This window comes from Mesoplodon densirostris, chromosome 2 (genome assembly GCF_025265405.1).
Source record: "Mesoplodon densirostris isolate mMesDen1 chromosome 2, mMesDen1 primary haplotype, whole genome shotgun sequence".
Taxonomy (NCBI): Eukaryota; Metazoa; Chordata; class Mammalia; order Artiodactyla; family Ziphiidae; genus Mesoplodon; species Mesoplodon densirostris.
Window position 1 is genome coordinate 126,109,188 of NC_082662.1, and position 25,960 is coordinate 126,135,147.

Here is a 25,960-nt window from a genome sequence, read left to right on the forward strand (position 1 = left end):
ACAAAAGAAACATGAGCAGTTTCACACTTCATCCTTCTTTGACTTAATAGGCTCCTCTCAAATAACCAACTACTACCGTTATGTGTCAGCATGCCCAGGGACTAAAGAAAGCCTTCGCTGTACAAGATTATATACGAAAAGCATCTGCTGTGACCAGCGAAAGGCACTATTTGAGTTGGCTGTCAGTGAGAGTGCGGAAATGGCTTTTAAGGAGGACCTTCTCTGTAGCAGTGGGAGCTGTGTGTACAGCAGCACGTGGACCCAGAGCACTCAGGAGCAGGTCCCACAAGAAGGCTGATGAACGGAGGGACCCGTCTGAGGGCAGGGCCTCGGAGCCGGGAGTTGGCCTTCTCAGCGCAGCTTAGCCCCTGATTCTGGACCCGAGCTGGTCTTGCTTTAATGTCACAGCAACCTCTGGCCTCAGAGGGATGCCGGTTAAATCAGTCATAAGAGTCAACAGCATAACAGGGGCTTGGAGATGGCCGTCAGGTGATACAAGCAACGTTCTTATAACAAAGATGGAAGAAATGGCACAAGAGGTGGAGATAGTCAGAAATATAATAACATCCCTAAGAAAAACATGAGTTTAGGCAAAAGGCATAAAGTTAGCAGAAGGAAAGGAGGGACAGCTTGCCAAGCGAGAGAGAGAGAAAACAGAGCAAGTGGACCGCACAAAGTCAATCTGAGGGCAACCCAAGATTGAGGTGAACATCAAAATTTACGCAGAAAATTCCAAACCCAAGAGTTATGTATTTTTAATCAACAATGGAAAATTGTGTAAAGGTCAGAATCTTCAAGAAGAGAGTCAGTAAATAAAAAATAACCCTGTTACTGGGAAAAAAAGAACAGAGGAAAAAGAGAGGGAGAAGTTCTAACTAATGTGATGGATCCAACAATGAGCAAATGGACAGACAGTAAGGATTTGAAGGCATTGAGTAATCTGAAGTAATCAAAACCTATGAAAACAGATTTAAAGGCATTTATTTACATTAAGAAAATAGAGAAATGAGAAAATAATAATGAAAAATGACCTTAATATAATTTTACTTGAAAATTTCATTTGAATTTGGTAAAAAGTTATGGTCTTACAAAGGTTGTGAACTAAATGTAAAAGCTGTAAATAAATAATATTACAGGGCTTCCCTGGTGGTGCAGTGGTTAAGAGTCCACCTGCCGATGCAGGGGACACGGGTTCGTGCCCCAGTCCAGGAAGATCCCACATGCCGCGAAGCGGGTGGGCCCGTGAGCCATGGCCGCTGAGCCTGCGTGTCCGGAGCCTGTGCTCCACAACGGGAGAGGCCACAGCAGTGAGAGGCCCGCAGACCACAAAGAAAAAAAAAAAAAAAATATATATATATATATATAATAATATTACAATAAGAAGTGGCGTCTGAAGACAGAACTGAAAACCCATGTGTTCACCAGCTCCGCAGAGATGGCAGCGCCAGTTCTGCCACACTTGAACTTGCCTTTGCAAAGCTCATGTGATAGCTGGCAATTTTCACTATTTTTCCCATACTTGCTCTGAATGTAGATTAAAATCCTCCAGAAGCTCATTTTCTCCATGAATTAAAACAACAACAATACGATTATCTGTAAGGTTATTTGGGAAAGAACATCAGTGCAACGATAGGAGATCATCTGAAAGATTCATTTTACTTACCAGAGCTCCAGGCAATTCTATGCGTAACCCAGAATTTGTTCACAGCTCTTCAAATTAAAATGAGGATTCTACCACCTCAACCTACAAATCTGAGGATTCACCCAAGAGTTTTTATAGGGTTTCATGCACTTCATACTTTAAAGCACAAAGTACATCATTAAGTAAATCTCAACTATAGTCATCATATTGTACATATATCCCTGGTACTTATTTATCTTATAACTGGAAGTTTGTACCTTTTGACCACCTTCATCCAGTTCTCAAGTTAACACTGCTGTATGGTATGTTTGAAAGCTGTTAAGAGCGTAGATCCTAAGACTTCTCATCACAAGGGAAAAAAAGTTTTTTTCTTTTTTTTTTTTTTGGTATCTGTTTCTGTATGAGATGATGGATGTTGGGTAAACCTATTGTGGTAATCATTTCACAATATACGTAAATCAGATCATTATGCTGTATGCCTTAAACTTATACAGTAATATATGTCAGTTATATCTCAATAAAACTGAAAAAACAAGATCACGACAGTTTTTTTAAAAAGTAAATTTTTATTCAAAGTGAATAGTCAACAAACGGGAAATCTAATGACACCTGACTTCACCACTTAATATTAACATGGGAATCACGCAAAGGAGATTCCCTCATTTGAAAAGTTCAAAGCATGAAAATTAACCAACTTGATGATCAGTTATGCCTATCTCTTTTTTTGGTTAAGATTACTATTAATATTTTTAGTATTACTGTTACTATTTCACTGTTACTACTTTTTTCCAAAGGGGGAAATAAAAGTGTTTTTCCAAAAGCAGAGTACTGAAATTCTGAAGCAAAGGCAGTCTACCAAAATGCTGATATTTAAAGAAATAAAGAGGGAGGGACTTTGCTGGTGGTCCAGTGGTTAAGACTCCACGATCCCGATGCAGGGTGCCTGGGTTCGATCCCTGGTCAGGGAACTAGAACCCACATGCCCCAACTAAGACCCGGCACAGCCAAATAAATAAATTAATTAAATAAAGAAATTCTGGCGAAAGATATGTAGAAGGAAAGCAATTTGGGCTTCAACATTTTCTAAAGCAGCACTTCTCAAACTATCTGTGGTGAAGGAATCACTTTTTTTCTTTTATTTCTAATTACATTCAAACAATAAGACCTACTTTTTTATTTTTAGATTCAATAGGCATAAACTTACTCTGTCAACTTGCTACAGAAGTTTCTAAATGCTTCCTCTGAATTTCCACACTTATCACAGACCAGTGTGTACTGTCCACAAACCACACTGGGGGTAGCCCTGGTCCAGAGTATCACTGCTTATTCAGAACTGGAATTTTTACTTTATAGCTGTTGAATCTGAAATGCAACAAGATCCACCCAGTCCTCTACCCATAGCTCTGAAAAGTAAACACTTTAAAAGAAAGGCCTGTATCACAGAGAAAAGTGGACACCTGCAGCCCTCAACAAATCAGGGTTTTGTCGCTGTTCTACTTATCTTCTCAAACTGATTGCAGGGCCCACTTACTTCATGGGTTTTATCAGCGACGACCATCAGTTCATGATTATGGTGGGAAAAGCCTGCTTAGCACAGAGAACAGCAATAAGCCTCACAGGTGAGAGGAAATGAGGATGGACTCCCCACCCTGCCACTTCCCAGCTGTGTAGCCTTGGGCTGGTGACTTGACTCAGGACACCTCTTTCTCTATCCATCAAACAGGGGAAATGGCAGGATCTACGTCCCAGGGTTACTCTGAGGATTAAGGGAGATTCTGCATATGAAGAGCTTAGTGCAGTGAGTGATACACACTGAGTGTTCAGTAGATGTCAGCCACGTTGGCCACAAATTGGGCAAATGGCGCTGCTCCTATCTGCAATGAAATGACGCCCAGCACAGCTCTTGAGGGCTGGCCAGCCTGTCCTCACTTGGAGCTATGTGGAGTCCAGAGCCCTACAGACTCACGGATGTGTTCCAATCACACAGTCAAGCAGAACGTGTTGAAAAGTGGTGAACACAGATCTGAGGGGGCTGACCCTGCCCCCAAGTCCCTATGCGGAACGACTCTCCTATCCTTCCATGAAAACCAGAACCACTAATGTGTTTCCAATTTTGGCCCCAGCAACAGACCCAGATTCCACTCTTCTTAAAAGCCACGCCTACCATCACCTCACACAGCTTTGCTTGAGCTGAAACAGAAAGCTCCTCTGACACGACCTCAGTTTACTGCCTGACAATGTAAGGGGGTTGCTTTGGACTTCTCAGGGTGGGGCTTTGGGGACCCACAGAGGTGAGGGACAACCCTGGTTCTCTCTTGACAGTGCGGACCTTGAGCAGGTCACCCGACTTTGCTCTCAGTCCCCGTCCATGACAGGGAGGTTGTCAGTATGCTGCCACCCTCTATGGGAGGCGTGACAGCCCGACCACTGTGGACGAGAGCAGCAGGGCAAACCGCGTAATGAGTGGGGGGGGGTGAATATATATACATTCAGTTCCTAATACACATATATAATTCTTTAAATATATATATATGGGGTTTTTTCAAATTTTTCAGAACTTTATTTTTTTGACTTTTTTTTAAACATCTTTATTGGAGTATAATTGCTTTGCAATGGTGTGTTAGTTTCTGCCGTATAACAAAGTGAATCAGCTATACATATACATATATCCCCATATCCCCTCCCTCTTGCGACTCCCTCCCACCCTCCCTATCCCACCCCTCTAGGCGGTCACAAAGCACCGAGCTGATCTCCCTGTGCTATGCGGCTGCTTCCCACTAGCTAGTTATTTTACATTTGGGAGTGTATATATGTCCATGCCACTCTCTCACTTCGTCCCAGCTTACATTTCCCCGTCCCTGTGTCCATATATATATATATATATATATATATATATATGTTTTTAAAGAATTATTCTTTTTCTCATGGTACTTTCCCCCTCACTCTACACTGTAAACGCTCTAAACACAAACCATGTAGTTTTGGTTTTTTTCTGCGGTACGCAGGCCTCTCACTGTTGTGGCCTCTCCCGTTGCGGAGCACAGGCTCTGGACGCGCAGGCTCAGCAGCCATGGCTCACGGGCCTAGCCGCTCCGCGGCATGTGGGATCTTCCCGGACCGGGGCATGAACCCGTGTCCCCTGCATCGGCAGGTGGACTCTCAACCACTGCGTCACCAGGGAAGCCCCAAACCATGTACTTTTAATGCTTTAACCCACTAAGCTCCAGGTGCTGTCAGCATTCACCACAAAGCAATGACAAGGATTTAGGTAGCCCTCTAAATCCTTTCTAGCTCTTTGAAAGGTCATACCACAAGCCCTTGCAATTCTGAATTCAAGGGTTCATTGTTTATCACTAACATCATCCGCAGGGCCTCGCCCAACCGACATCATTGGCCCATTCAGGTGGGTCCACCCTGGTGTTTCCGTTCTACCCCTTGGTGTACAAGCAAAACTCTCAGAAAGACTGTCTTTGCCAGTCATTCGCCATTCTTTTCCCTGATGTTTGTTCGCTTGTTTGTAAATCCTCCTCTGACCCACATGAAAGCTGGCCTCCATACACCATTTGTCCAGCACTCAGGCCTTCCTGGTCCATCCCATCTCGACATCCTTTCCCTGACTCGGATGACACTGTTGGTTTCTCCCCAGCAGGGAACACTATTCTCCCAAAACACTGTCCATCAGGGACCATAGCACCTCTTATTTCTTCCTGCTTCAGCTCCTTTTTCTGAGTTTTTTTATGAGTCAGTCAATCTGTAAAAATCTCTGGACATTTCAGTATTTCAGGAGATCAACCCCCATCTGAGCACTGAATGTTCTCTCCGGCAGTGAAGCCAGGTAGTCAGTCACCCAATGTAAGCTTGATGTCCCTCGGTGATGGGGACCTCGCTGTCTCCTGGGGCAGTTTGAATTGTGAGCAATTTCTCCTTCATTCTGAGCTGGGAGATCTCTCTCTTTCATCATGAGGTCTTATTCAGCCTTTGCCCACATACTCGGGTTTTCTATACAACCATCCAAATCCCTCTTTTACATGATGGCCCAAGAGACAGCTGAGGGCTCTCTTCTCCAGACTAAGCCTGCCAGGACTTGGCCTACTAGCTCCTCACCCCTTTAGTCACCCTCCTGTAGACATTCTCTAATAGCCTACCTATGTCCCGGGATCTTCTGTGCTTGTGGCATTCCCTCATATTCTGTTCCATCTGTTTATTCTCTCCTTGAGTGGCATGGACATGACCTCCCAGTAAGCTTGCTCAGTGGTCCCAGACAACACAGAAATTCACGTACACACAGAGCTAACACGATGGCCTCTGTTGTCAGGAGGCCACTACATACCTATTTCCTGTTACTTCCCATACATTCAAGTTGGCCCAGTGGTTCACAGGACAATAAACATGGCACCAAGGTACAACCAGAACCTCAAAGCCAATCTTCCAACAAGCCCCGTGTGCTGCCTTTATTGTGGCTTAATCCAGGATGTCAGCCTCTGTTCCTCCTCTAACTTGCTCCTTTCCTAATCAGAGCCCCTTCCTCAGATTTGTGCTTTGGATGTTACCATCGCTAAGGGTAACAGGAAAAGCCAAACAACGTTCCCTCTTACTGACACACTAGTTAAGTCCACAGTGAATTACCATTTGTACAGCACATGCTTTATAATGTATAATCATCTTATGTTAACCTTCAGAGCAACCCTGAGGAACAGGTATTATCCCATTTTATAGATGAAGACACTGAGGTAGAGCTGGAACTCAAACCCAAGGGGTCTTCTGATTTCACATCTGACGCTATTTAGTCTATACCCTACTTACTCAGAAGCTCACGAATCTTAGGTACAGAAAAAGTTTTCTAAGGTTAAGTTCCAAGTATCAAGTAAAGAATGAGTCACAGAGGAAAACCCAGAGGAATCTGGTTTCTATTTCTGGCTTTTCTATAAACTACCTCACAGTTGAACTTTCCTGGTCCTCAGTTTCCTTATTCATAAAATAAGGAGATCAAATTAGACAATCCCTGAAGTGCCTTCCTGCTCAGCTGTCCTATGTCTCCTGCCCTGTCTCTGCCGTGTTGCTAAAATTAGGCAGAAAACATTGTTGAAATACCTTTCTTTTTTGTTTCTCAGGGTTTTTTTTTTTTTAAGTTTCTGAAATTAGCTGGATAGTTGACAACTATCCAGCTAGTCTGTCAAGAAGGAAGAAATTTGTCATCTATTTAATAGTTAAATTTTAAGCAGTTCATTTTCTGTAATGAGAAGAGATATCTGGAAACACCAGCCATGGGGCTGCACCCACAAAAGTCCTCCTCCTGTCCAGAGATCATCTTTAGAGCCACCTATTCCCAGAGCCGAGGTTCTCAACCCAGGCGACATTTTGGGTTGTCACAACCGGGGAAGGTGTCACAGGAATCTGGTGAGTAGAGGCCAAGGATGCTGCTAGACATCCTATACGCACAGGACAGTCCCCCTAAACAGAGAGTTATCTGGCCCCAGATGTCAACGGGCTGAGGTTTTGAAACCCTGTCTTAAAGAATGAAGTCAAAGAACAGCCCCAAACTCTTCCCAGTGTTTTAGCTAAACTGGTCCACGTGAGAGGCTAACCGGGTGGGCTCACCTGAAAGAACTGAGGGTCTGGACACCTCTCTTACCTGGCGAAGAAAGACGCGGCCACCGAGGTGCCTGCGGAGGTCTCACTGGCGACGCAGGAGGCTTGCGAGGCCGGGACGCTGCAGGCCGAAGGCTTGTCTGCATTGTAGCGATTCAGCGCCGCCTCTGTCAGGCCCTCCCGGCCAGGCTCTGTCATCAGCTGGGAGATCTGGCAAGGAACACGGATATCGAGCTCATTACCTGTAACTCACGGCATTTCCTGACTACCACCGGTAGCGCCTCTGTTTTGGGGTCGGGGCCAGAGTGCGGGGCAGGGGGCGGTGAGGCTGGGAGGGAACACGTCCCCACGTGCATTCAGTGAGGCGATATGGCCTCCTCTAAGGCCATTTTCCTGCATGTTAGCTAGAATACCTCCTCGTTTGCATTAAATATAATGGAATACAATTATGCCCTGACACTGTAAGTTTCAATTACTTCTGTGTCTCCCCTCCATTTGGAGGGGGAAGCAGGAGCCATTAACCACACTATCTGCAGCCCAAGACCAGACCGGTAGGACCAACTAGTGCTGGTTTCTTACTAGGAAGGCCCTAAAGGCTCTCAAATAGACAAGAGGGGCAAAGATATCATTTTTTTAAGGGAGAAGTGAACCTGCTAATGAACATAAGAAATTAAACAAATCACTACTTGTGTATTGTTGTTGTTTGCTGTAGGCAGTCAGCAAAGAGATGACTTAGAGAAGCTCATAAAAATAGATACAGCCCATCATGAATTACCAATGGGTTTTTTTTTTCCCCTTGGAAGGTTTAGACCATTTCAACAGACTTAATTTTCCTACTGGTTCATTAAGATAAATGGCTTCCATTTTATTGGCAATAATTGCCTTTATAGCGCAAATTCTAGTGAATGGGGGCAGGGTCTATTTTGCCTAAATGCACATAATATACTATGAAGAACCACACTTCTGGGCAAAGTAAGATACTGGTATAGAAATATACTTTCGGAAAGTGCTAATCCCATGACAAATGTAATAATTATGCAGGCAAGTCTAAGTGTGCTATTTTGAAAGCCTGTTACTTTAAAACTTCAGTCTACTTGCAAAAAGGAAAAACTGTCAGTTTGTTTTTTTTTTTTAAAAAGGAAACTTTAGTTTGGGGGAAAAAAAAATAAAGGTCTCCAGCCCATTCAAACCTCTTAAATGCTGAGTGGAAAATGTTTCTAATTGCCTAGAAAATACAAGTGCAATAAGGCAAAGATCAGGAACAGTTCCCACTCTGTGCTGAGCCGTCCAGAAGGCCAGTGAAAGAGTCCCGTTTGTTAACCTTTGAACATAAAACATTTGTACTTTTCGTTATTAGAAGAATAGCAATCACTCTTGAGCCCCATGGACTTGAAACTTTGCTCTGCTAAATTCATGCTCTGACTTGGAAAGCCTTGGCATTATCCAGCTGTAATTCTGCCAATACACACTTTCTTATTCTCATTCATTCAATGCATTGTAAGGAAACTCAACCCACATCAGAGAAACGGGAGAGGAAGCAGCAAAAGCAGCCAATGGCCTGGAGGACGTTCCCTGCACTGGCAGGGGCTGCTTCCCTGGCAGAGGGCCTGTGTCACCTCTCTTTGGGCTTCCTCTGCAGCCTGTGGGGTGTGGGCTCCCCGCAACCAGCTACCACTCTCCCAGAGGAGTGAGGCATGCTGGAGGGGATGGCTGAAACAACCGGGGACCTGGCCGTGGGCACGCACACTGTTGTCACCACGAAATGGCATTTATGAAGCACCGGTGGTACATGATGCCACCCTGGACAGTGTCCCAAAACAAACCTCACCGTGAATTCCCTCCATCCCACAGCTCTCCACGCCAGAATGGGGTCTCAGGAGCGACGTAGGGCCGACCCTCCTTGATCATCCTTGTGACAAAACTAACACCTACCCCAACCCTGTGTTCCCTAGGCGACCCCCCCTTGGAAGCAGACCACCTACGCAGCAGCACTCACTCTTCCCCTGGTTCCGAATCTTATTTCAGGGCAATGGCCTTTCCTACCAGCGGACGGCCTCCCCACACTTCAAAAGCAAGTCTCTCTAAGAGGGGCCTGCTTTTTTGCTGCTAGCTATAATGAAGGCTCTGTTCTGTAAGAATCTGCCCGGAAGACTTGGCTTCTCCAAAGGGCGAGGGGATGAGCTCGCTGAGAACCCCAAGCCCCTCTCCAGTCATGCAGCGGCCCCTACCCTTGGTTCCCAGACCAGGTGGGCAGCACGTGAGATGTGCTAAGATGTGTGTGACATGGGGCTAAGGGGTGTGCTGTCGTGGTCGGTTCCCCCCAGGGCCCTCACTGCAGTCCTGCAGAAGGTGGATTCTAAGAGACCGAGGGTCAGAAACCTGGGGCTGCTTCCCCAGGGGAAAACAGCTAGGGAGCAGGGGCCAAGACTGGACCCCAATTTGTTGGATTCTGCGACATTTTCACTCTGCCCTCCCCCCCAGTCCAACCCCCATTCCCGCTTTAACTGTCCCCTCAAGGCGGCTCTAGTGGCCCCCTCCCCGCAATCCACTGTAAGAGAAAACGCCCAAACAGCAGGAGTTCCCGGAAACCTTAGCTTCACTGCACAATCTGCAATCAAGAGCCTTCTTTGTAGAGGACTATGGTTTACCTCTGCTTTTCAGACTGTTCTGACTTAATTTTTTCTCTCAGGATACTGTGAAAGCTACAAGACTCTTCGTGGGAAAATTCAGAAACCTCAATCTCTTCATCTAACACATTCGAAAAGCGTAAAGTTCTGGGGGAAAGGACTCGTTATCTTGATTATGTGTGTATGTCATAGTCTAGAAGCAGCCCCTGAAAACTTGCCAGGGGGTCCCAATCACTAACTCTAGGGGTACTAGATTTCCACCACAGGATTTCGTTTGCTTTAGTTCTGATTAAAACCTGCTGTTAGCTCTCCATCTCGGTTACACCGGATGGTTTCACTAAAGCAACAAGTATCTGTGACTTTCAAAACACCACATCACATCCCGAGGGTGGTGGTCAATGGAACACGGGATGGCAGTAAAGGAACCAGGCTCAGGGAGCGGGGGCCTCCTGTGTGTTTGCACACGTGTGTGCTTGTCCACGTGGGGTCTTCAGTGCGCATGGGAGTCCCCGCTACCGTTCGTGTGCACAGGGAGCTGCCTCTCACAGACCTCACGGATAAAGCCGCTCACTACGTTGTCATTCTAGGCAAGATTCATGTCTCTCAACCACATTTACATGTTTGCACCGATACCTCAATATGAGGAGCCATATACTTGTTCACAAAGAAATCTCGAATCTTAAATTCAGTTATGATCTTGACCACAGAATCAAGACAAAAGATGTTCGGCTGTTATCAGCCAAGGTTGCTTTCACACGGCAAATCGCAATCTATAAGCCAATGACCTTTAACTTCCCCACTGATGGGAAGGACTCTGAGAGCTTCCAGAGTGTGACAACTTGGGGGCTCATCTTAAATGGCATTATTGACCCAGAAAGCCGCCTCCCTTGGACTCTGCCGAGGCAGCAGGGAACACCAACAGTATCCATTTCCTGTGCAGAGGCTTCTAAGGGCAGCAAATGCATCCCACTCAGTCTTTATATTTAATGGCATTATGACCCCAAATCCCAGAAAAGAACATACAAAGCATTTTCTGTTAGGCAATTTGTATCTCACTATTTGGGGATATCTCCTTTATTGTTATTACTACTTACACTGTTACTTAATATTTTTATATGTTTTGCAAACAGTGGTGCTCAATAAATATTTTTTGATGTGTGTTAGCACAGACCAGCTCACAGTTATCCTGAAAAAGACTGGACACAACTAATGTCAACCCTTGGTATTGTCTATGCTGTCAGTGGTTGCACTCTAGGGAATGAGGACAGCAGAATACAATTTCAAAAAGCCGACGTAAAATAGAAACGAGGTAAGCAACTCTGCAAAGGACAAGATCAACAAATGCATCCCCAAACCGAAGATAAACAGTTCCAGCTGATCATGCAGACCCTGCATTTCAGTACCAGGGTAACAGAAATCTGGTGGCGGTACACAGAACAGCATCTTCCTCTAATAATCACACTGCAGTGAGATAGGCCCCCATTAACTCATTTGGGTTTTGCTCCTGTGAGAGAGTAAGGGGGGAGAGGAAATTTTCCATCCTTTTCTGTATATGAGTCTTCGCTTGCACTGCAGGAATATGTGTCAATCCCCACTTGACTCACTTCTGGGGCTGGCTCTAACAGCATCTGGCCAGGGGCCCCCTTCCCCCCCTCCCCTGAAGGATCCCCTTGGGGAGCAGCTGCCCTGTGTGACCCAGGGACGGAGCAGCACAGAGGATTCTTGGAACAGCCATGGGCGCGTGTCTCTTACTTCTGTACCCCTCCTTCTGGGGACCAAAATGCTTCATTTTATGAGCTATGTTCATTTGATCCTGGCAGGCAGAGAAACAAGAGGAATACCCCACTCAGGAGGGAAGCACTGGGACGTTTCCAAAGCCAGAACCATCTCCTCTTCTGCAGTGTCTGTACCGGCCTCAGCCCTCCCTAAGTTGTTCCACTGCACTCTTTTCGTGTCAGTGCTTTCTGTCCCTGAGCGATTGGGTAAACCTGATCTCATTTCAACTTTCATCTCACCCTGCCTGTCTGGAAACCAGACCTACCCAGAACTGAAGTGATGCATTGCAAAGGTGGCTCCCGTGCCGTGCGCAGTGGTAGTAAGCACCTTTCCTAAGCAGGATTTGTAAAAGGGGCGGAGCTCACATGGCAACACAGTTTTCGCTTAGAAGTCTCAGCAGGCATTGCAGCAAGTTAACTACTGCTGGTCTTTTTGCCTGAAGAAAAGCTACTGAAAACTAGAACAATAAAATGTGTTTTCCACTAATCTCATCTAAAGATATTTTAACAAAAACAGAACAAAACAAACAAAAAACCAGAAGGACAAATATTGTATGATTCCACTTATATGAGGCACCTGGAGTAGTTAGATTCAGAGAAACAGAAGGTAGAATGGTGGTTGCCAGAGGCCTAGGGAGGAAGACATGGGGAGTTACTGTTTAACGGGTACATAGTTTCAGTTTGGGAAGATGGGAAAGTTCTGGAGATGGGTGGTGGTGATGGTTGCACCACACATGAATATACTTAATGCTACAGAACTAATGGTAAATTAAAAATGGTTAAAATGGTAAATTTTATATCGTACATTTTACCACAATTTAAAAAAAAAAAAAAAACTTAGGATAAAGAGCACCAGGGGACTGCTGACTAAAGGGAGAGCCCAAGATCTGCTCACTGAAAGGACTAAGAAAAAGCACTTGGACAGAAACCAAAGCTGTAAGGACAGTGCTCCTCTTATTTTAAAATACGGCCCCATAATCATGATAATAACTCCAGGGTCAAACTCAATTATCTGGTTGTATCTGAAAGTTCAGAGCTCCTAATGCAACACCTGGCACATAATAGGTGCTCTAAATATTTCTAGAATTGCTTGAATAAGTAGCTCAAGGGTTAGAAATTGTTCTGGTGCACAGGCCACTCTCCTGGAACAAAGCAGAGGTGGTGAGATTTGACCTCCATGTGAAACTCACCTAAGGGACAGAAGATTCTCTGTTCAGAAACATCAAAGGGGAAATTTTAGGTTATGTATATTTTACCACAATAAAAAAAAAAAAAGGAACAAAAGAGAAACGCCACACCACCAAAGAGTTGATCCCCTTCAGCTTGTCCCAGGTGGCCTGCGCCTGCTTTGTCATTTTAGAGGGGGTCATGAGGACTCTGGGTGTCGAGGCCAAGTCAGAAAAGGGGGCCAAGTCCTTCAGGGACTCCGACAGTGAGTTTGCAGGGGGGTCTCAGGGACAGGACCCCACCAGCCTATGCCCGAAACCTGCAGGAGATGGGGTGAGCCAGAGCCCTCAACGAGGGAGCAACGGGAAGTGGGGAGACCAGGAAAGCTGGGAGGGGCTGGAGAAAGCCTCCACCGGAACTGGGCTCTTGGATTAAACCTCATTTGATTTCTGTACACTTGCCCAAGTCAAACGCCGTCCTTCCTCAGCTTCCTTCATTTCTGCCATGTCACACTCGAACAGTCAGTGAACATTTTTTCCATAATCTAGTGTTCTGGAACTGGGTTGGTTCAGATCCTCTCCCATGCCACTGTGACTTTTAGGCATTTAAATGCTCCGGTTAACGCTCCATGCCTTGGCATGCTGTCCCCGGAGCACAGGCAATGCCGCCTAACTTGAACCTGGTCCCTGGCCTGGCCTAGTCCTCGTGGCTCACATGGGGCACAGATCACCTCTGAGACCCCGCGGCTACCTTGAGTCACACAGATATAGTCCTCCTGTGTTGTCCAGCTACCCCCTCCCCACAGCCAGCACCAAGGGGCCATGATGGGATTCTTATGTCCCACGGCTGGATGTTTGATTACCCTTATTATCTTAACTTGCTTTGGCTATAAATTTTATTAGCGGCCATAAAATTATCCATCCACAGCTTTGACTCAGTGACCTCTTGCCACAGAGAATTCCACACACCGGTGCTACCGGGGCCTAGGAGAGCTGCCTTTTTCCTCACCCTGGATTTACAGCCTCACCTTCATCAGGGTTCCGCCCTGTATGATGAGTCAGCAAACAGAGGAGGCTGCTGTGTTTCATGATACCCGTTATCAGGGCTTAAATCTGGCCCCTCAGTGCACATGACTGTCTTCTTTTATTCTTTGTGTTGCTAGAAGGTAAAGGGGCAGGGCCACCCAAATGCTTTAGAAAAGACTGAGGTGCAGGGTACAACAAAGGGCCAGCTGCATTTCTGTTTTGGATTCTTCCCTTAGATTTCTTTTTTGTTTTTAGTTTTTATTGGAGTATAGTTGCTTTACAATATTGTGTTAGTTTCTACTGGACAGCAAAGTGAATCAGCTCTATGTATATAGATATCCCCTCTTTTTTGGATTTCCTTCTTCCCATTTAGGTCACCACAGAGCATTGAGTAGAGTCCCCTGTGCTATACAGTAGGTTCTCGTTAGTTATCTATTTTATACATAGTATCAATCGTGTATATATGTCAATCCCAATCTTCCAATTCATCCCACCACCCCTTTTCCCCCTTGGTATCCATACGTTTGTTCTCTACGTCTGTGTCTCTATTTCTGCTTTGTAAATAAGATCGTCTATACCAATTTTTTCAGATTCCACATATGCGCGTTAATATATGATATTTGTTTTTCTCTTTCTGACTTACTTCACTCTGTATGACAGTCTCTAGGTCCATCCACATCTCTACAAATGACCCAATTTCATTCCTTTTTACGGCTGAGTAATATTCCATTGTATATATGTAGCACATCTTTTTATCCATTCATCCGTCGATGGACATTTAGGTTGCTTCCATGTCCTGGCTATTGTAAATAGTGCTGCAATGAACATTGGGGTGCATGTGTCTTTTTGAATCATGTTTTTCTCGGGGTATATGCCCAGTAGTGGGATTGTTGGGTCATATGGTAGTTCTATTTTTAGTTTTTTAAGGAACCTCCATACTGTTCTCCACAGTGGTTGTATCAATTTACAATCTCACCAACAATGCAGGAGGGTTCCCTTTTCTCCACACCCTCTCCAGCATTTATTGTTTGTAGATTTTTTGATGATGGCCATTCTGACTGGTGTGAGGTCAGAACTACTCACTGTAGTTTTGACTTGCGTTTCTCTAATAATTAGTGATGTTGGGCATCTTTTCATGTGTTTGTTGGCCATCTGTATGTCTTCTTTGGGGAAATGTCTATTTAGGCCTTCCACTGATTTTTTGATTGGGTTGTTTGTTTTTTTGATATTGAGCTGCATGAGCTGTTTGTATATTTTGGAGATTGATCTTTTGTCAGTTGCTTCATTTGCAAATATTTTCTCCCATTCTGAGAGTTGTCTTTTTGTCTTGTTTGTGGTTTCCTTTGCTGTGCAAAAGCTTTTAAGTTTAATTAGGCCCCACTGTTTATTTTTGTTTTTACTCTCATTACTCTAGGAGATGGGTCAAAAAAGATCTTGCTGAGATTTACGTCAAAGAGTGTTGTGCCTATGTTTTCCTCTAAGAGTTTTATAGTGTCTGGCCTTACATTTAGTTCTTTAATCTATTTCGAGTTTATTTTTGTGTATGGTATTAGGGAGTGTTCTAATTTCATTCCTTTACATGTAGCGGACCAGTTTTCCCAGCACCACTTACTGAAGAGGTTGTCTTTGCTCCATTGTATATTTTTGCCTCCTTTGTCATAGATAATTGACTATAGGTGCATGGGTTTATCTCTGGGTTTTCTATCCTGTTCCACTGATCTATATTAGTTCTGAGATGTGCAGCTCAAGGCAGAGCTCAAATATTCTTTTAAAGAATATCTTAAAACAAATAATAAAGTCTTACCATCAAGCTTGTAGTATTTCTACATATAGATACATGTAAATAAGTTGACTGACAATACTTTTAATACTTAGTGCTCAATTATGTTTTGTGGGGTGGTTTAGTGACACATTCAAAGACATACAATGATACCAGGTGTCTAGCTGACATGATGAGGTTAGTTTCAGCCTGAGAGAATGTTGAGAAGTGACTTCAGGCATCCTCATAGGGCACCATCATACTCACTATCGTTTTTGAGTCGGGGTCTGTTCTAAGGACCTTGTATATATGCTGCCATACTTAATCCTGACAGCAACCCTATGAACGAGGCACAACTGTCACCAAATAATAGCTTTAACTCTGTCTGCCACATGGGAAAAACCCTGGAGGAGGTATTGCCGCCAGGTTTCCTTTCTTTCCATCCTTGAGTTTATCTTGCACTGATCACATCATCCAGAGAATGTACAGCTCTTCAACTGTGGCTGCCCCATTCAGAAAATGTGTTAACAGCCAAAGAGTTGATGAAGAGCAGAGAAAAGGATCATTTGAATAATTTCTCAATATGCACACAGGCAATGTTTTGTGATTTTTAGGATCAAATGAAAGCAAAATCAAATGGTCTGAATCTTGATGTAACCGATCTCACTTTCCATTTGCAACTAAGCAAATTCAGACTGAGTAGAGCAACCGTCATCAACCCAACCCTGGCATCAGGGTTGGGCCCCAAGGTCAGCTCCAAAAACCTGGAAGAACTAAAGGATTTTTTCATGTACTGAATCACGTGGGCTGCTCTTTTACTGGGGGAAGGTTACCATTGCACCCTACCCCAAACACTTCCAAGAGCCAGTGCCCCAGGAATGCCCTGAACACTCTTCCCACCCTGGATGATCAGGGCCACCCCTCCCTATGGTCCCCACAGCTGCCCTTGTATCAGAGCATTTGTTTTGTTTTGTAACTGCCTGTCACTGGTCTCTCTGCCCAACTAGATAGCAAGCCCTGTGAGGAGAGGGACTGGGTCTTGCTCACTTCAGTATTACCACCATAGTACAGTCTCTGGATATGGAATATATCTAATAAATACATCAATTAATACATTAATTACAAATACATACAAATAAAAATAAACTTAATTTAGTTGCGTTAGCATTGCTTGAGTTTTGCTTGGTTTTGAGGGATAAAGGTTATTTTCACCTGATTTTAAAAATTATGAACAGGTTAGACAAAGCTTTATTCAAAAAAAATAAGGTATCTCAGGGTACACTTCATTCAATATATTGGTGAGATAAATGACCAGAGTGGGGGAAAGAAAAGGCAAACAAGAAACAAAGAGGCCGAGGGACAGAGATAAAGCAAAAAAGAGAGAAACAGGAGAAAGGGAAAGAAAGAGAAACACAAAAAGAAATTAAAGAAAAAGATTTTTTTAAAAGGAGAGGAGAGGGGCTTCCCTGGTGGCGCAGTGGTTGAGAGTCCACCTGCCGACGGAGGGGGCACAGGTTCGTGCCCCGGTCCGGGAAGATCCCACATACCGCGGAGCGCCTGGGCCCGTGAGCCATGGCTGCTGAGCCTGCGCGTCCGGAGCCTGTGCCCCGCAGCGAGAGAGGCCGCAACAGTGAGAGGCCCGTGTACTGCAAAAAAAAAAAAAAAAAAAAAAAAAGGAGAGGAGACCAGTGCCTTTCAGCCAGCTTGAGTGTGAGCATGTGATGGCCACAGCTAGGGAGCTGGAATTCTCTGGAATATTAGGCAAGTGATCCTAGGAACATGGTTTCCAGGAGAGACAGAATCAAGCTTAGAGGCTGAAGTCCCACTGCCTGTCCTAGCTCTTCCCGGTATCAGACAAGACCTTCAGCTACACATAGAACCCTGAGGTGCCTGAGGATAAAATGTGTGAAGGAAGAGGTTTAAAGACCCATGTCACAAAACTGAGCCATTCTCTCACACTTTTCCAATTAAAAAAAGAAAAAAACCTAGTTCTAATTTCTGAAAATAAAGGGCTTAGAATTTCTGAATATCTCAATACTTGCTCATGTAACTTTTACAGATGGCATTGTTTATTAGTTATGCTTCCAAGAGAAAACACAGTAAGATTAAGAAACTGAACATTAGATTACAGAACTGATGTAGCATTTAATTCTAATACAGATCATGACCTTTCCATCCATGCCTGACCTGCTGCATTCGTCTGTACATGGTCATGCAGCTTTAGGAAGCAGTCCCTTCCTAGAGCACGCCACTGTTCTTCACCTCTCTTGGCTAATGCTTGGAAAACTTTCAAGAAAACCAGCAGCGCCTAATGGCCTGGAATTTTAAATGTGCATTCCTTGTAGGCACCTTACTTCCTCATATTTTCCTTGAGCTGTTGTGAGAAAAAGTCAAGAGGGACCTGAGACAATACTCTGCTGTAAGTGACCTACCAAGGTCTGCAGAACAGCCAGTTCACTAAATGCAAAAGCAACCTTGCATTCTGGGCAAAACTGAGGGGACAATGTTGGGAACTTAACAAACAAAGGCATGTGTACACACACACACACACACATGCGTGCATGCACACAGACACACATGAACACACACAGCCCTCAGGATGCTGGGATGGTAGACAGAGAGTCCGCACAAAGAAGGGGCGAGGTTGGCAGCTGCTGGAGCCCTGACCCAGGAGTCATGAGAGCCAGGTCTGCAGGGCTCCCGGCACCAGGGAAGGGGCTCGTCCTTGTTTGGAGTCCTTCAAGGAAGCTGACAGCATTGAGGCTGGCTCTAGATTATAGGATTCATCCTGCTCACACCACAGCCACAAAGGAGAGATGCCCAGACTGGAGATAGGCTGGACCAAATGGAATTGCCAGTGTAATCCCAGTGCCTAGGAAAGGGTATGCCACCCATCAGGCCCTTGGTAAGCATTGCACTGAAGGAAAAGATCCAATTCTGGGTCTGGCTTGGTTGATGACAACGTGAGGCACTTGGAGCAATTTATTTCCCCTCTCTTAGCCCTAATTTCCCCCAGTGAGGGTAACTCATGAATCTGTGTCTTGGGTGAAATGAGATAATGCACTGAATGTGCTCTGTGGTTCCTAAAGTCATCATCAAATATAAAGCAGGGACGTTTAGAAATATTCCTCTTTCACCTTAAAGCATGTCCCTAATTTAACATTTGTGTGGCCATTATGCAAAAACATACAAATATGTCAATGTCAACAACAAAACAGAAAGTATTCCCCAGTACTGTACCAAACCATCAATGGTGAACAAGGGGCTGATGCTCTCAAAGGGTCAGCTGGTTGTTCCAAAGCGATGCACAGATTTTCACAGTTCCAGCTTTGAACTGACCTCACTTCTTCTGTTTACCAGTTGCAGAAATGCCAAATCCTCCACCAGCCAAAAAGCAATTTTCACAAAAATGTTTCAATGGATCTGGGAAAGTCCTTAGACAGAGTCTAGGCCAACTTTCATGTGTAAACATGAAGACACTGTGGTCCAGATTGGTGAGCTGAGTTGTCCAAAATCACATATCTGGTTTGTGGCACTACCAGTCAATTGCAGCACTTACTTAAATGCACATCAAAAAGCTAACAATAGGACAGCAGAACTCTAAAATGACTGAAAATCCCTGAAATACATACAGAGAGAGAGAGAGAGAGAGGGAGAGAGCACCAGGCTCTGTAGTTCAGCAATAAGCCAGGGGCTTGGTTGTAGCCAAACAGCTGGCTGCGGGACCTTTGTGAAGTCAGTTAACCTCTCTACAACCTAGTTTCCAAAATCAAGGATCTGCCATAAGGAATATCCAATAAAAACACTCCCAATTGTCCTTCTCCTCAAATAACAACGGCTTAAGATTCTAAACCGATGCTTCAGAGTCTCTCATTGAAAAGCTGCACAGGAGTAGGCAAACATTTGTGGGCTGACCTAAAATAATCCTGTGAAGACGTCTGGAACTGTTCCTCTGTCTAGTCCCTTCTGAGTTTAGGATCACTCACTCTATATGGCTGGTAATTTCCACTTTTGTATGGCCCTACATATCCAGACTTCGGAGAACAGCTCAGCAGGGTTGCTTCCTGGGAAACTCTGGATCATGAATCCCAATCAGGACAGATCTTAATCCTGTCACCAGACCTATGACAAACTCCATTTGATGGTTTTCTAAATCAGTTCACCCAGGGGATTTGGATGCTTACTAAAATACATTTATTTACATATGCATGCTTTCATTGTGTATTTCACTAGTAAAAATAACATTGAGAAGGCTTAGAAGTTTAATAATGTTTGGGTGCCCCTTACATCCTTAACCCTGAATTCTCAAATTCAGAGATATTTAAAAATCCTGGGCCTCATGAGTTGTAAAATGAAATTCTGATACTAACTTTGCTGTTGTCTGATTTCTTCAAGTCCGTGTCATTTTCTCAGCACCTCTTCTCTTTGAACATCATTAGCCAAGAGACAAAGACTTTCTGTGTGAGTTGAAGCCAAAGTTGTACAATCTCATGTGTCTTTACTAAATAAATATCCACTTTTTTTCTGTTTCGGCTGCAACATTCCATCCAGTGTCCTAATTTCTTCACTTGGTGGTTCTGCTCAAATTTCTCCTCTGTTCATTTAAGATGTTGGTTTTCTCTTCTATTGTACATGCTATGGCTTTTCCCAAAGCTCAGCTATACTTTCCACTTGTTAGAACTTTATAATATGGGTCAGGCCCAGCAAAGTCAATACCAACTAACTTATTGTGAGCCTATCTAACTAGATTCCCCCAGCTAGCAACCCAGAGCCAGCCAGATTGGCAGACCCCGACACCTCAGGGATGACAGCCAGTGCCGTGCTTTATTCTCACACAGAGTTGGACCTGGGAGTTCATCTCTTCCATATCTGCCCTTCTGTTACAATCCTTGAGTCCCTGGAGTCTGCTATTTAAAATAGAGCTGATCTTTTGGGATTCTTGTCTTTCATACACACTTGAAAAGCTATTCATCCAATCCTGAGTTAAAAGACTCTAAACTGTATTAACAAATCAGTCTGGTTGCAATTCTCCCAAAATTGAATTATTCTCTTAACAACCTCTTGAGAGAAAGCAACAAAACATTAACATCTCAGCTAAGCCTGCTTGTCATCTTTCCTCGACTCCCCAAACCTTGACTCTACCCGTAACACAAAGTTACGCTGAAGTCTACAGGGCTTCCACGTGTGGGGCAACCATACAAGCAGACCCAGGTTCTCAGATCCAGAGTGTGGAATCAGCAAGGCCATCGTAGAAAGAAGCTGGTGGCCCAAAACTACGATTTTCAACACAAATTGAGAATACATAGAGCCTGCAGTAACCCCATATTAGCATGGACAGCAACATACCCATCTCAGAAGGTCAGTTCCATGAAGGCAGGAAATAAATCTTGCCTTTGGAATACGTTTACACCTCTGAGCAACCCTCTTGGAGTAAGTATTGAAAACCCTGCTATTTGACTTCCTACAGGGCTTACCACCAGCACGTTCATACAAAGTTGGCAAGTGCAGAACAACACGTAGATATTTTATAGTAGCTTAAGATTTAGTAGATTGTTTTTTCCCCAGAGCCCAAGATGAGGCCAAAGTAAACAAGCACACACGTGTGTACACATAGACTCACACCCCAGAATCGCTCTTGTTGGAAGAGTAATTCTGTCGAGCAGTGTCTTTGAGAAAGAATGAAAACTACTTCTCTGGGGGAAAGAACCCTAAGAAGAAACTTTTGAAATATACAAAGACACATTTGAGAATTAGTAAACATGTCCACTGAAGAAATACATAGAATAAATAACCTAAAATTAGATTGGCCCTAAAAGGAACACATCCCGAAAGTGGGGTTGCAGGAGGTTACAGACCCACCTTCCTACCACAGAGACCTTTAAGAACAATCACAGTAGCCAGCTGTCTAGAATGGCTCCAGTGTAGATCTACGCAGAGGGAGAGAAGTACCAGATGTCTAGAGGAAAACTTTTCCCAAGCAGGAGTTTTTGATGTGTAGGTACTTCTAATACATAGACTCTAAACTTTTGCAGCCTTCTAATTACCAAATTATAATTTCATTAATGTCCCAGACAGACCATAGCTCAGAGTAAACCTAATGTGTACCATGCTTACCCACTTTCTCAGCTGATTTCTTAGATAGTCTTTAGTGTTACATATCTATGACAATCATATAGCTCGCATTTTTCGGCCTCATTCAATTAAAACTTTTTCTTGCTATTGGCCTCCTAAGTACATTTACATGTGTCAAATCCTGTCTCGTGAATTTTGATTCAGGAATTATGTTTGCTCTAGATTGCAGACTCAATTTTTAACTAGTCATCAGGAGGGAAAAGGCAGTATTTATGAAAGATGCTTTATCTTCAAATTCTACAAAAACTTCCCTCCAATCCAGGTCAGCATGGGGATCATCTGTCACATCCAAGGGTCAAACATAAAAAGGCAGTAGTGGGAATAAGAGGCGTGGGCTCCCTCTCTATCCAGCAAGCCTGCCAAACCACAGACAGGAGGCACTCAGATGAAGGCACCCCGTTTAAAGGAACTTTGTTCTGTTTGTGCTTTGTTTAAATCCCAGAGTGGGAGATGACCCACAATAAGCCACTTGAACTTTTTTCTCTGTAAGTCTCCAGTTGAAATACAGTATGTGGGAGTTCTTTCAATAGCAGTTATGCAGGCCTTTTCAGAAACTAAATTTGAATACTCCACAGTTACCAATTAGGAGTATAACTGCTCAACAACAGGCTTGAAAGCCAATGGCAGCCCCCCACTGGCCTCACTTTACCAGGTTCCCAGCCAGGTCTTCTGAGGGCTTCCCCACAGGCAGCCCTGCTTCAGCCTTCCTGACCAGGAGACCCAGCCCTGGGAGACCCGACCCTCTTCCTGGGTGACTGATGTTATTTGTACTGTTCCTTATCTATTCAAAGCTGGAGTAATAAGAACAAACTCAGCTGAACTAAATTGGTCCTTTGTTTGCCATTATCATAAAAATTTTATGTAGGAACTAATAAAAACATGCTTTACGTGCACAGTTACACGGGTTTACACAGGCAATAATATCCAGCAAGTTATATCCATAAATTCAGTTATAAACCCTTAGGAATAAATATTTTATCTTTCCCAATGTTTTCGTTTATTGAAAGGAAGGTGTGAACACAGAAGTGTGACTATCTGTGGCTTCTAAGGGCTCTTAAGTCCCCCTGGATGCCTCTCCAGGAGACCAGAAATGTCCTTTCAGGAGTTTCTGGATAATTTTCATAATTTTTTGGCCTCCTAAGAGCTCAGTATTAATCATTCCTCCAATCTCAGTAAATGGAAAGCTTTTTACAAAGCTTTTAAAAATAAATCGCTTTTGAAATGAGTTCAGAATTTTCTTAGAAAAAAATTTTAAGCAAACAAAAAGATTCAATTCTCTTCCCAACTGGGACCTTAGAGCAGATTTACAATAGATTTAATTAAAGAAGTTTAATGAAATCCAAATCTAACCACCCCCCGAAAAAAAACTTGGATCATTGGATATTTCAGCTTTTCCTTCAGTAATGTACTCTAAAAATACACTGAATGAGTTAGGTTTTGTGTGGGGGTTTTTTTTTTTGCTCTATATTTTCTTTTTTTCCAGATCTGCAGTGTCCAATAGAAACATAATGGGAGCCACAAAAGCAAGCTGCATGTGTAATTCAAAATTTTCTAGTAGCCACATTAAATAAGAGTAAAAAGGAACAGGTGAAATTAATTTAAATAATATATTTTATTTAACCCAATGTATACAAAATATTGTCATGTTAACATGTAATCAGTCTAAAAATATCTTACTAATGGAATTTTTTACATTGTTTTCTCTTGTCCTAAGTCTTGTAAAACTAATGTGTATTTTACTTACAGTACAATTCAATTCAAACTAGCCTCATCTCAAAATGCTCAATAGCCACATATGACTGACGGCTACCCTGCGGGACAGCAAAGGTCTAGAGAATTGTTGACCAGCCTGGGAAAGATAATCTCAAAGGATTCATGATTTATATGATTGCTTTTGTACCCCGTGGGCACACCTTCCCTGGATTATAACTGTGAATCTAACATATTATTAACTCAGAAAATATTAAAATTACATGTTATTTTAAAAGTCCAATTTTTTCCTGTCTATAACTGATAGTAAAATAAGCAAAGGTAAAGCAAGCCAGGTGAAAAGGCAAAATACTTAGGGCAGCCAAAAAGAGTCTATGTCAACAGTTATCAGAGCTAAGTTAGAAAGTGTTACCAATCAGATCCTCTACCAGCCTTCAGAGCCCCTGCGGCCTCTTAAATACAGACCACTGTGAAGTCCCTTCTGTATAAAATTGCACCTTGGGAAAATGAGAAGCTAAATTTTTTCCACTTAACTTTTTTCTCTCAAAGAAGCTATGTACTAAGTTTCTGTAACCTTTAAAAACAATGCTATCTTCTATTACTCTTTCATCATCCCTCTCTTTCTTAGAGTAGATACTAAAAAAGACATTTGTATAGGGTGTTTTTGTTTCTAAGATTTTTTTTTAAAATGCAGACCATTTTTAAAGTCTTTACTGAACTTCTTACAACACCGCCTCTGTTTTATGTTTTGGTTTTTTGGCCCCGAGGCATGTGGGATCCTAGCTCCCTGACCAGGGATCGAACCCACACCCCCTACATTGGAAGGCGAAGTCTCAACCTCTGGACCACCAGGGAAGTCCCCATATAGGGTGTTTTTAAAGTGAGGGTTTAAACCAAAAAGTCGGTACTGTATCTCTGATTTTTTTAAAGTAAGTTTTGGCAAATTACTGTTTCTCTGTGGTTAAATGGTGCCATCGTAAAAAAAAAAAAATCACCCCAATAATTCTAAGTCTGTGTTATGTCTTGCAAGTGTTAGTCATATTTTTACTTGATGTGTTATTATATTTAATAATGCATACTGATGCATGTTAAGCAAGTTGTTCTGGAGGGCAGAGACCAGAATTGCTGACTATACCCTTTGCTGAGCTAACCAAAGCACTGCATGCATAGAAATGCTTAATTATCCCATGTGTTGCTGCTGTTGACTCATAAAATGCGTGCACGTGCCGAAATAAGGGCTCTGAGTAAATGTAAAGGTATTTTTTGTTTGTTTCTAGATTCATAAGAGTGTGCTGTCTCAAGATAAAACAACGAATCTTGAAATGATGTTTTTATTTTCTCCTCCAAGATGAAGGAAAGTCTTTCTTGGCAATAAGTCAGACTGACAACAGGGGAATTAGAGGATGCTCTCAAAGCCTCTGATCTGTTTTTGTGTGTTTTAAATCAAATAAGGAAAAGTCAACCACATATAAAATGCACACACAAATTTCCTTACCCCCTCTCCCTTAGACCTCAAGTTTTCTCTAGAATGGGAGTGGGTTTTGATTCCAGAGAATCCTGCCTTGGTTTTCAAGTGAACGGAAGGATGGTGGTAAGTGAAATATACCCTAAGATTAGAAGTGTTTTAATCTAAAGATTTAGAATAAGGCACTAAGACAATCAATTAACTATAATAATGGCACTGTTAAAAGATCTTCAAAAAGAGACATAACAGGGCTTCCCTGGTGGCGCAGTGGTTGAGAGTCCGCCTGCCGATGCAGGGGACATGGGTTCGTGTCCCAGTCTGGGAAGATCCCACATGCCGCAGAGTGGCTGGGCCCATGAGCCATGCATGGCCACTGAGCCTGCGCGGCCGGAGCCTGTGCTCCGCAACGGGAGAGGCCACGACAGTGAGAGGCCCGCGTACCGCAAAAAAAAAAAAAAAAAAAAAAAAGAGAGAGACATAACAATTAGTTGCAAACTAATCTACACTAAACCCTGTACTGGAGGGAAGACAGTGCTATCATTGGGTCAACTGGAAAATACTGGAATATGGATGGTAGATTAAAGTTATTCATCAAAGTTAATTTGACCGAAGTTGATAACTGCACTCTGGCTACACAAAAGAATATCCTATTTCCTGGGAAATACACAATGAAGTATTTAGGCATAAAGGTCCATGGTGTATGCATCTTACTCTGAAATGGTTCAGAAAAAAGTGAACAATAGTTACCTAAGTACAGGGAATATGGGTATCCTTTGTCCTTACTTTTGCAAACTTTCTGGAAGTTAAAAATTATTTCCAAAAATGTTCTAATTCCTTTAAGAGTGAATATACATGGTGGGGGAAAAAATTCTTCTGAGCCAAATTTCCTTTAGGAGTTTACACTGCACAGTTCCTTGTCCTCGCTACCTAATTCCCACAGCAAGCCTCTGGATTTGACTGTAGAAGACACAAAGCGATGACCTAACTCCCACCTGGCAAAGGGCTCACCTCTCCACAACCCACCCCTGGCTCCAGCTATGTGCCTGAGGCCCTCCGCCTGTCTTCTCCA

At 43.4% G+C, this 25,960-nt stretch overlaps 1 protein-coding gene across 1 annotated transcript in view; it reads right to left on the bottom strand.

Annotated features, from left to right (window-relative positions):
* The window catches only part of KIF26B (kinesin family member 26B), a 480,495-nt gene that overhangs the window by 249,335 nt on the left and 205,200 nt on the right, over positions 1 to 25,960 (bottom strand). The window contains exon 4 of the mRNA XM_060088379.1: positions 7,275 to 7,441. Within this exon, the coding sequence (XP_059944362.1) occupies positions 7,275 to 7,441 (167 nt within the window). The remainder of the gene's footprint in view (positions 1 to 7,274; positions 7,442 to 25,960) is intronic.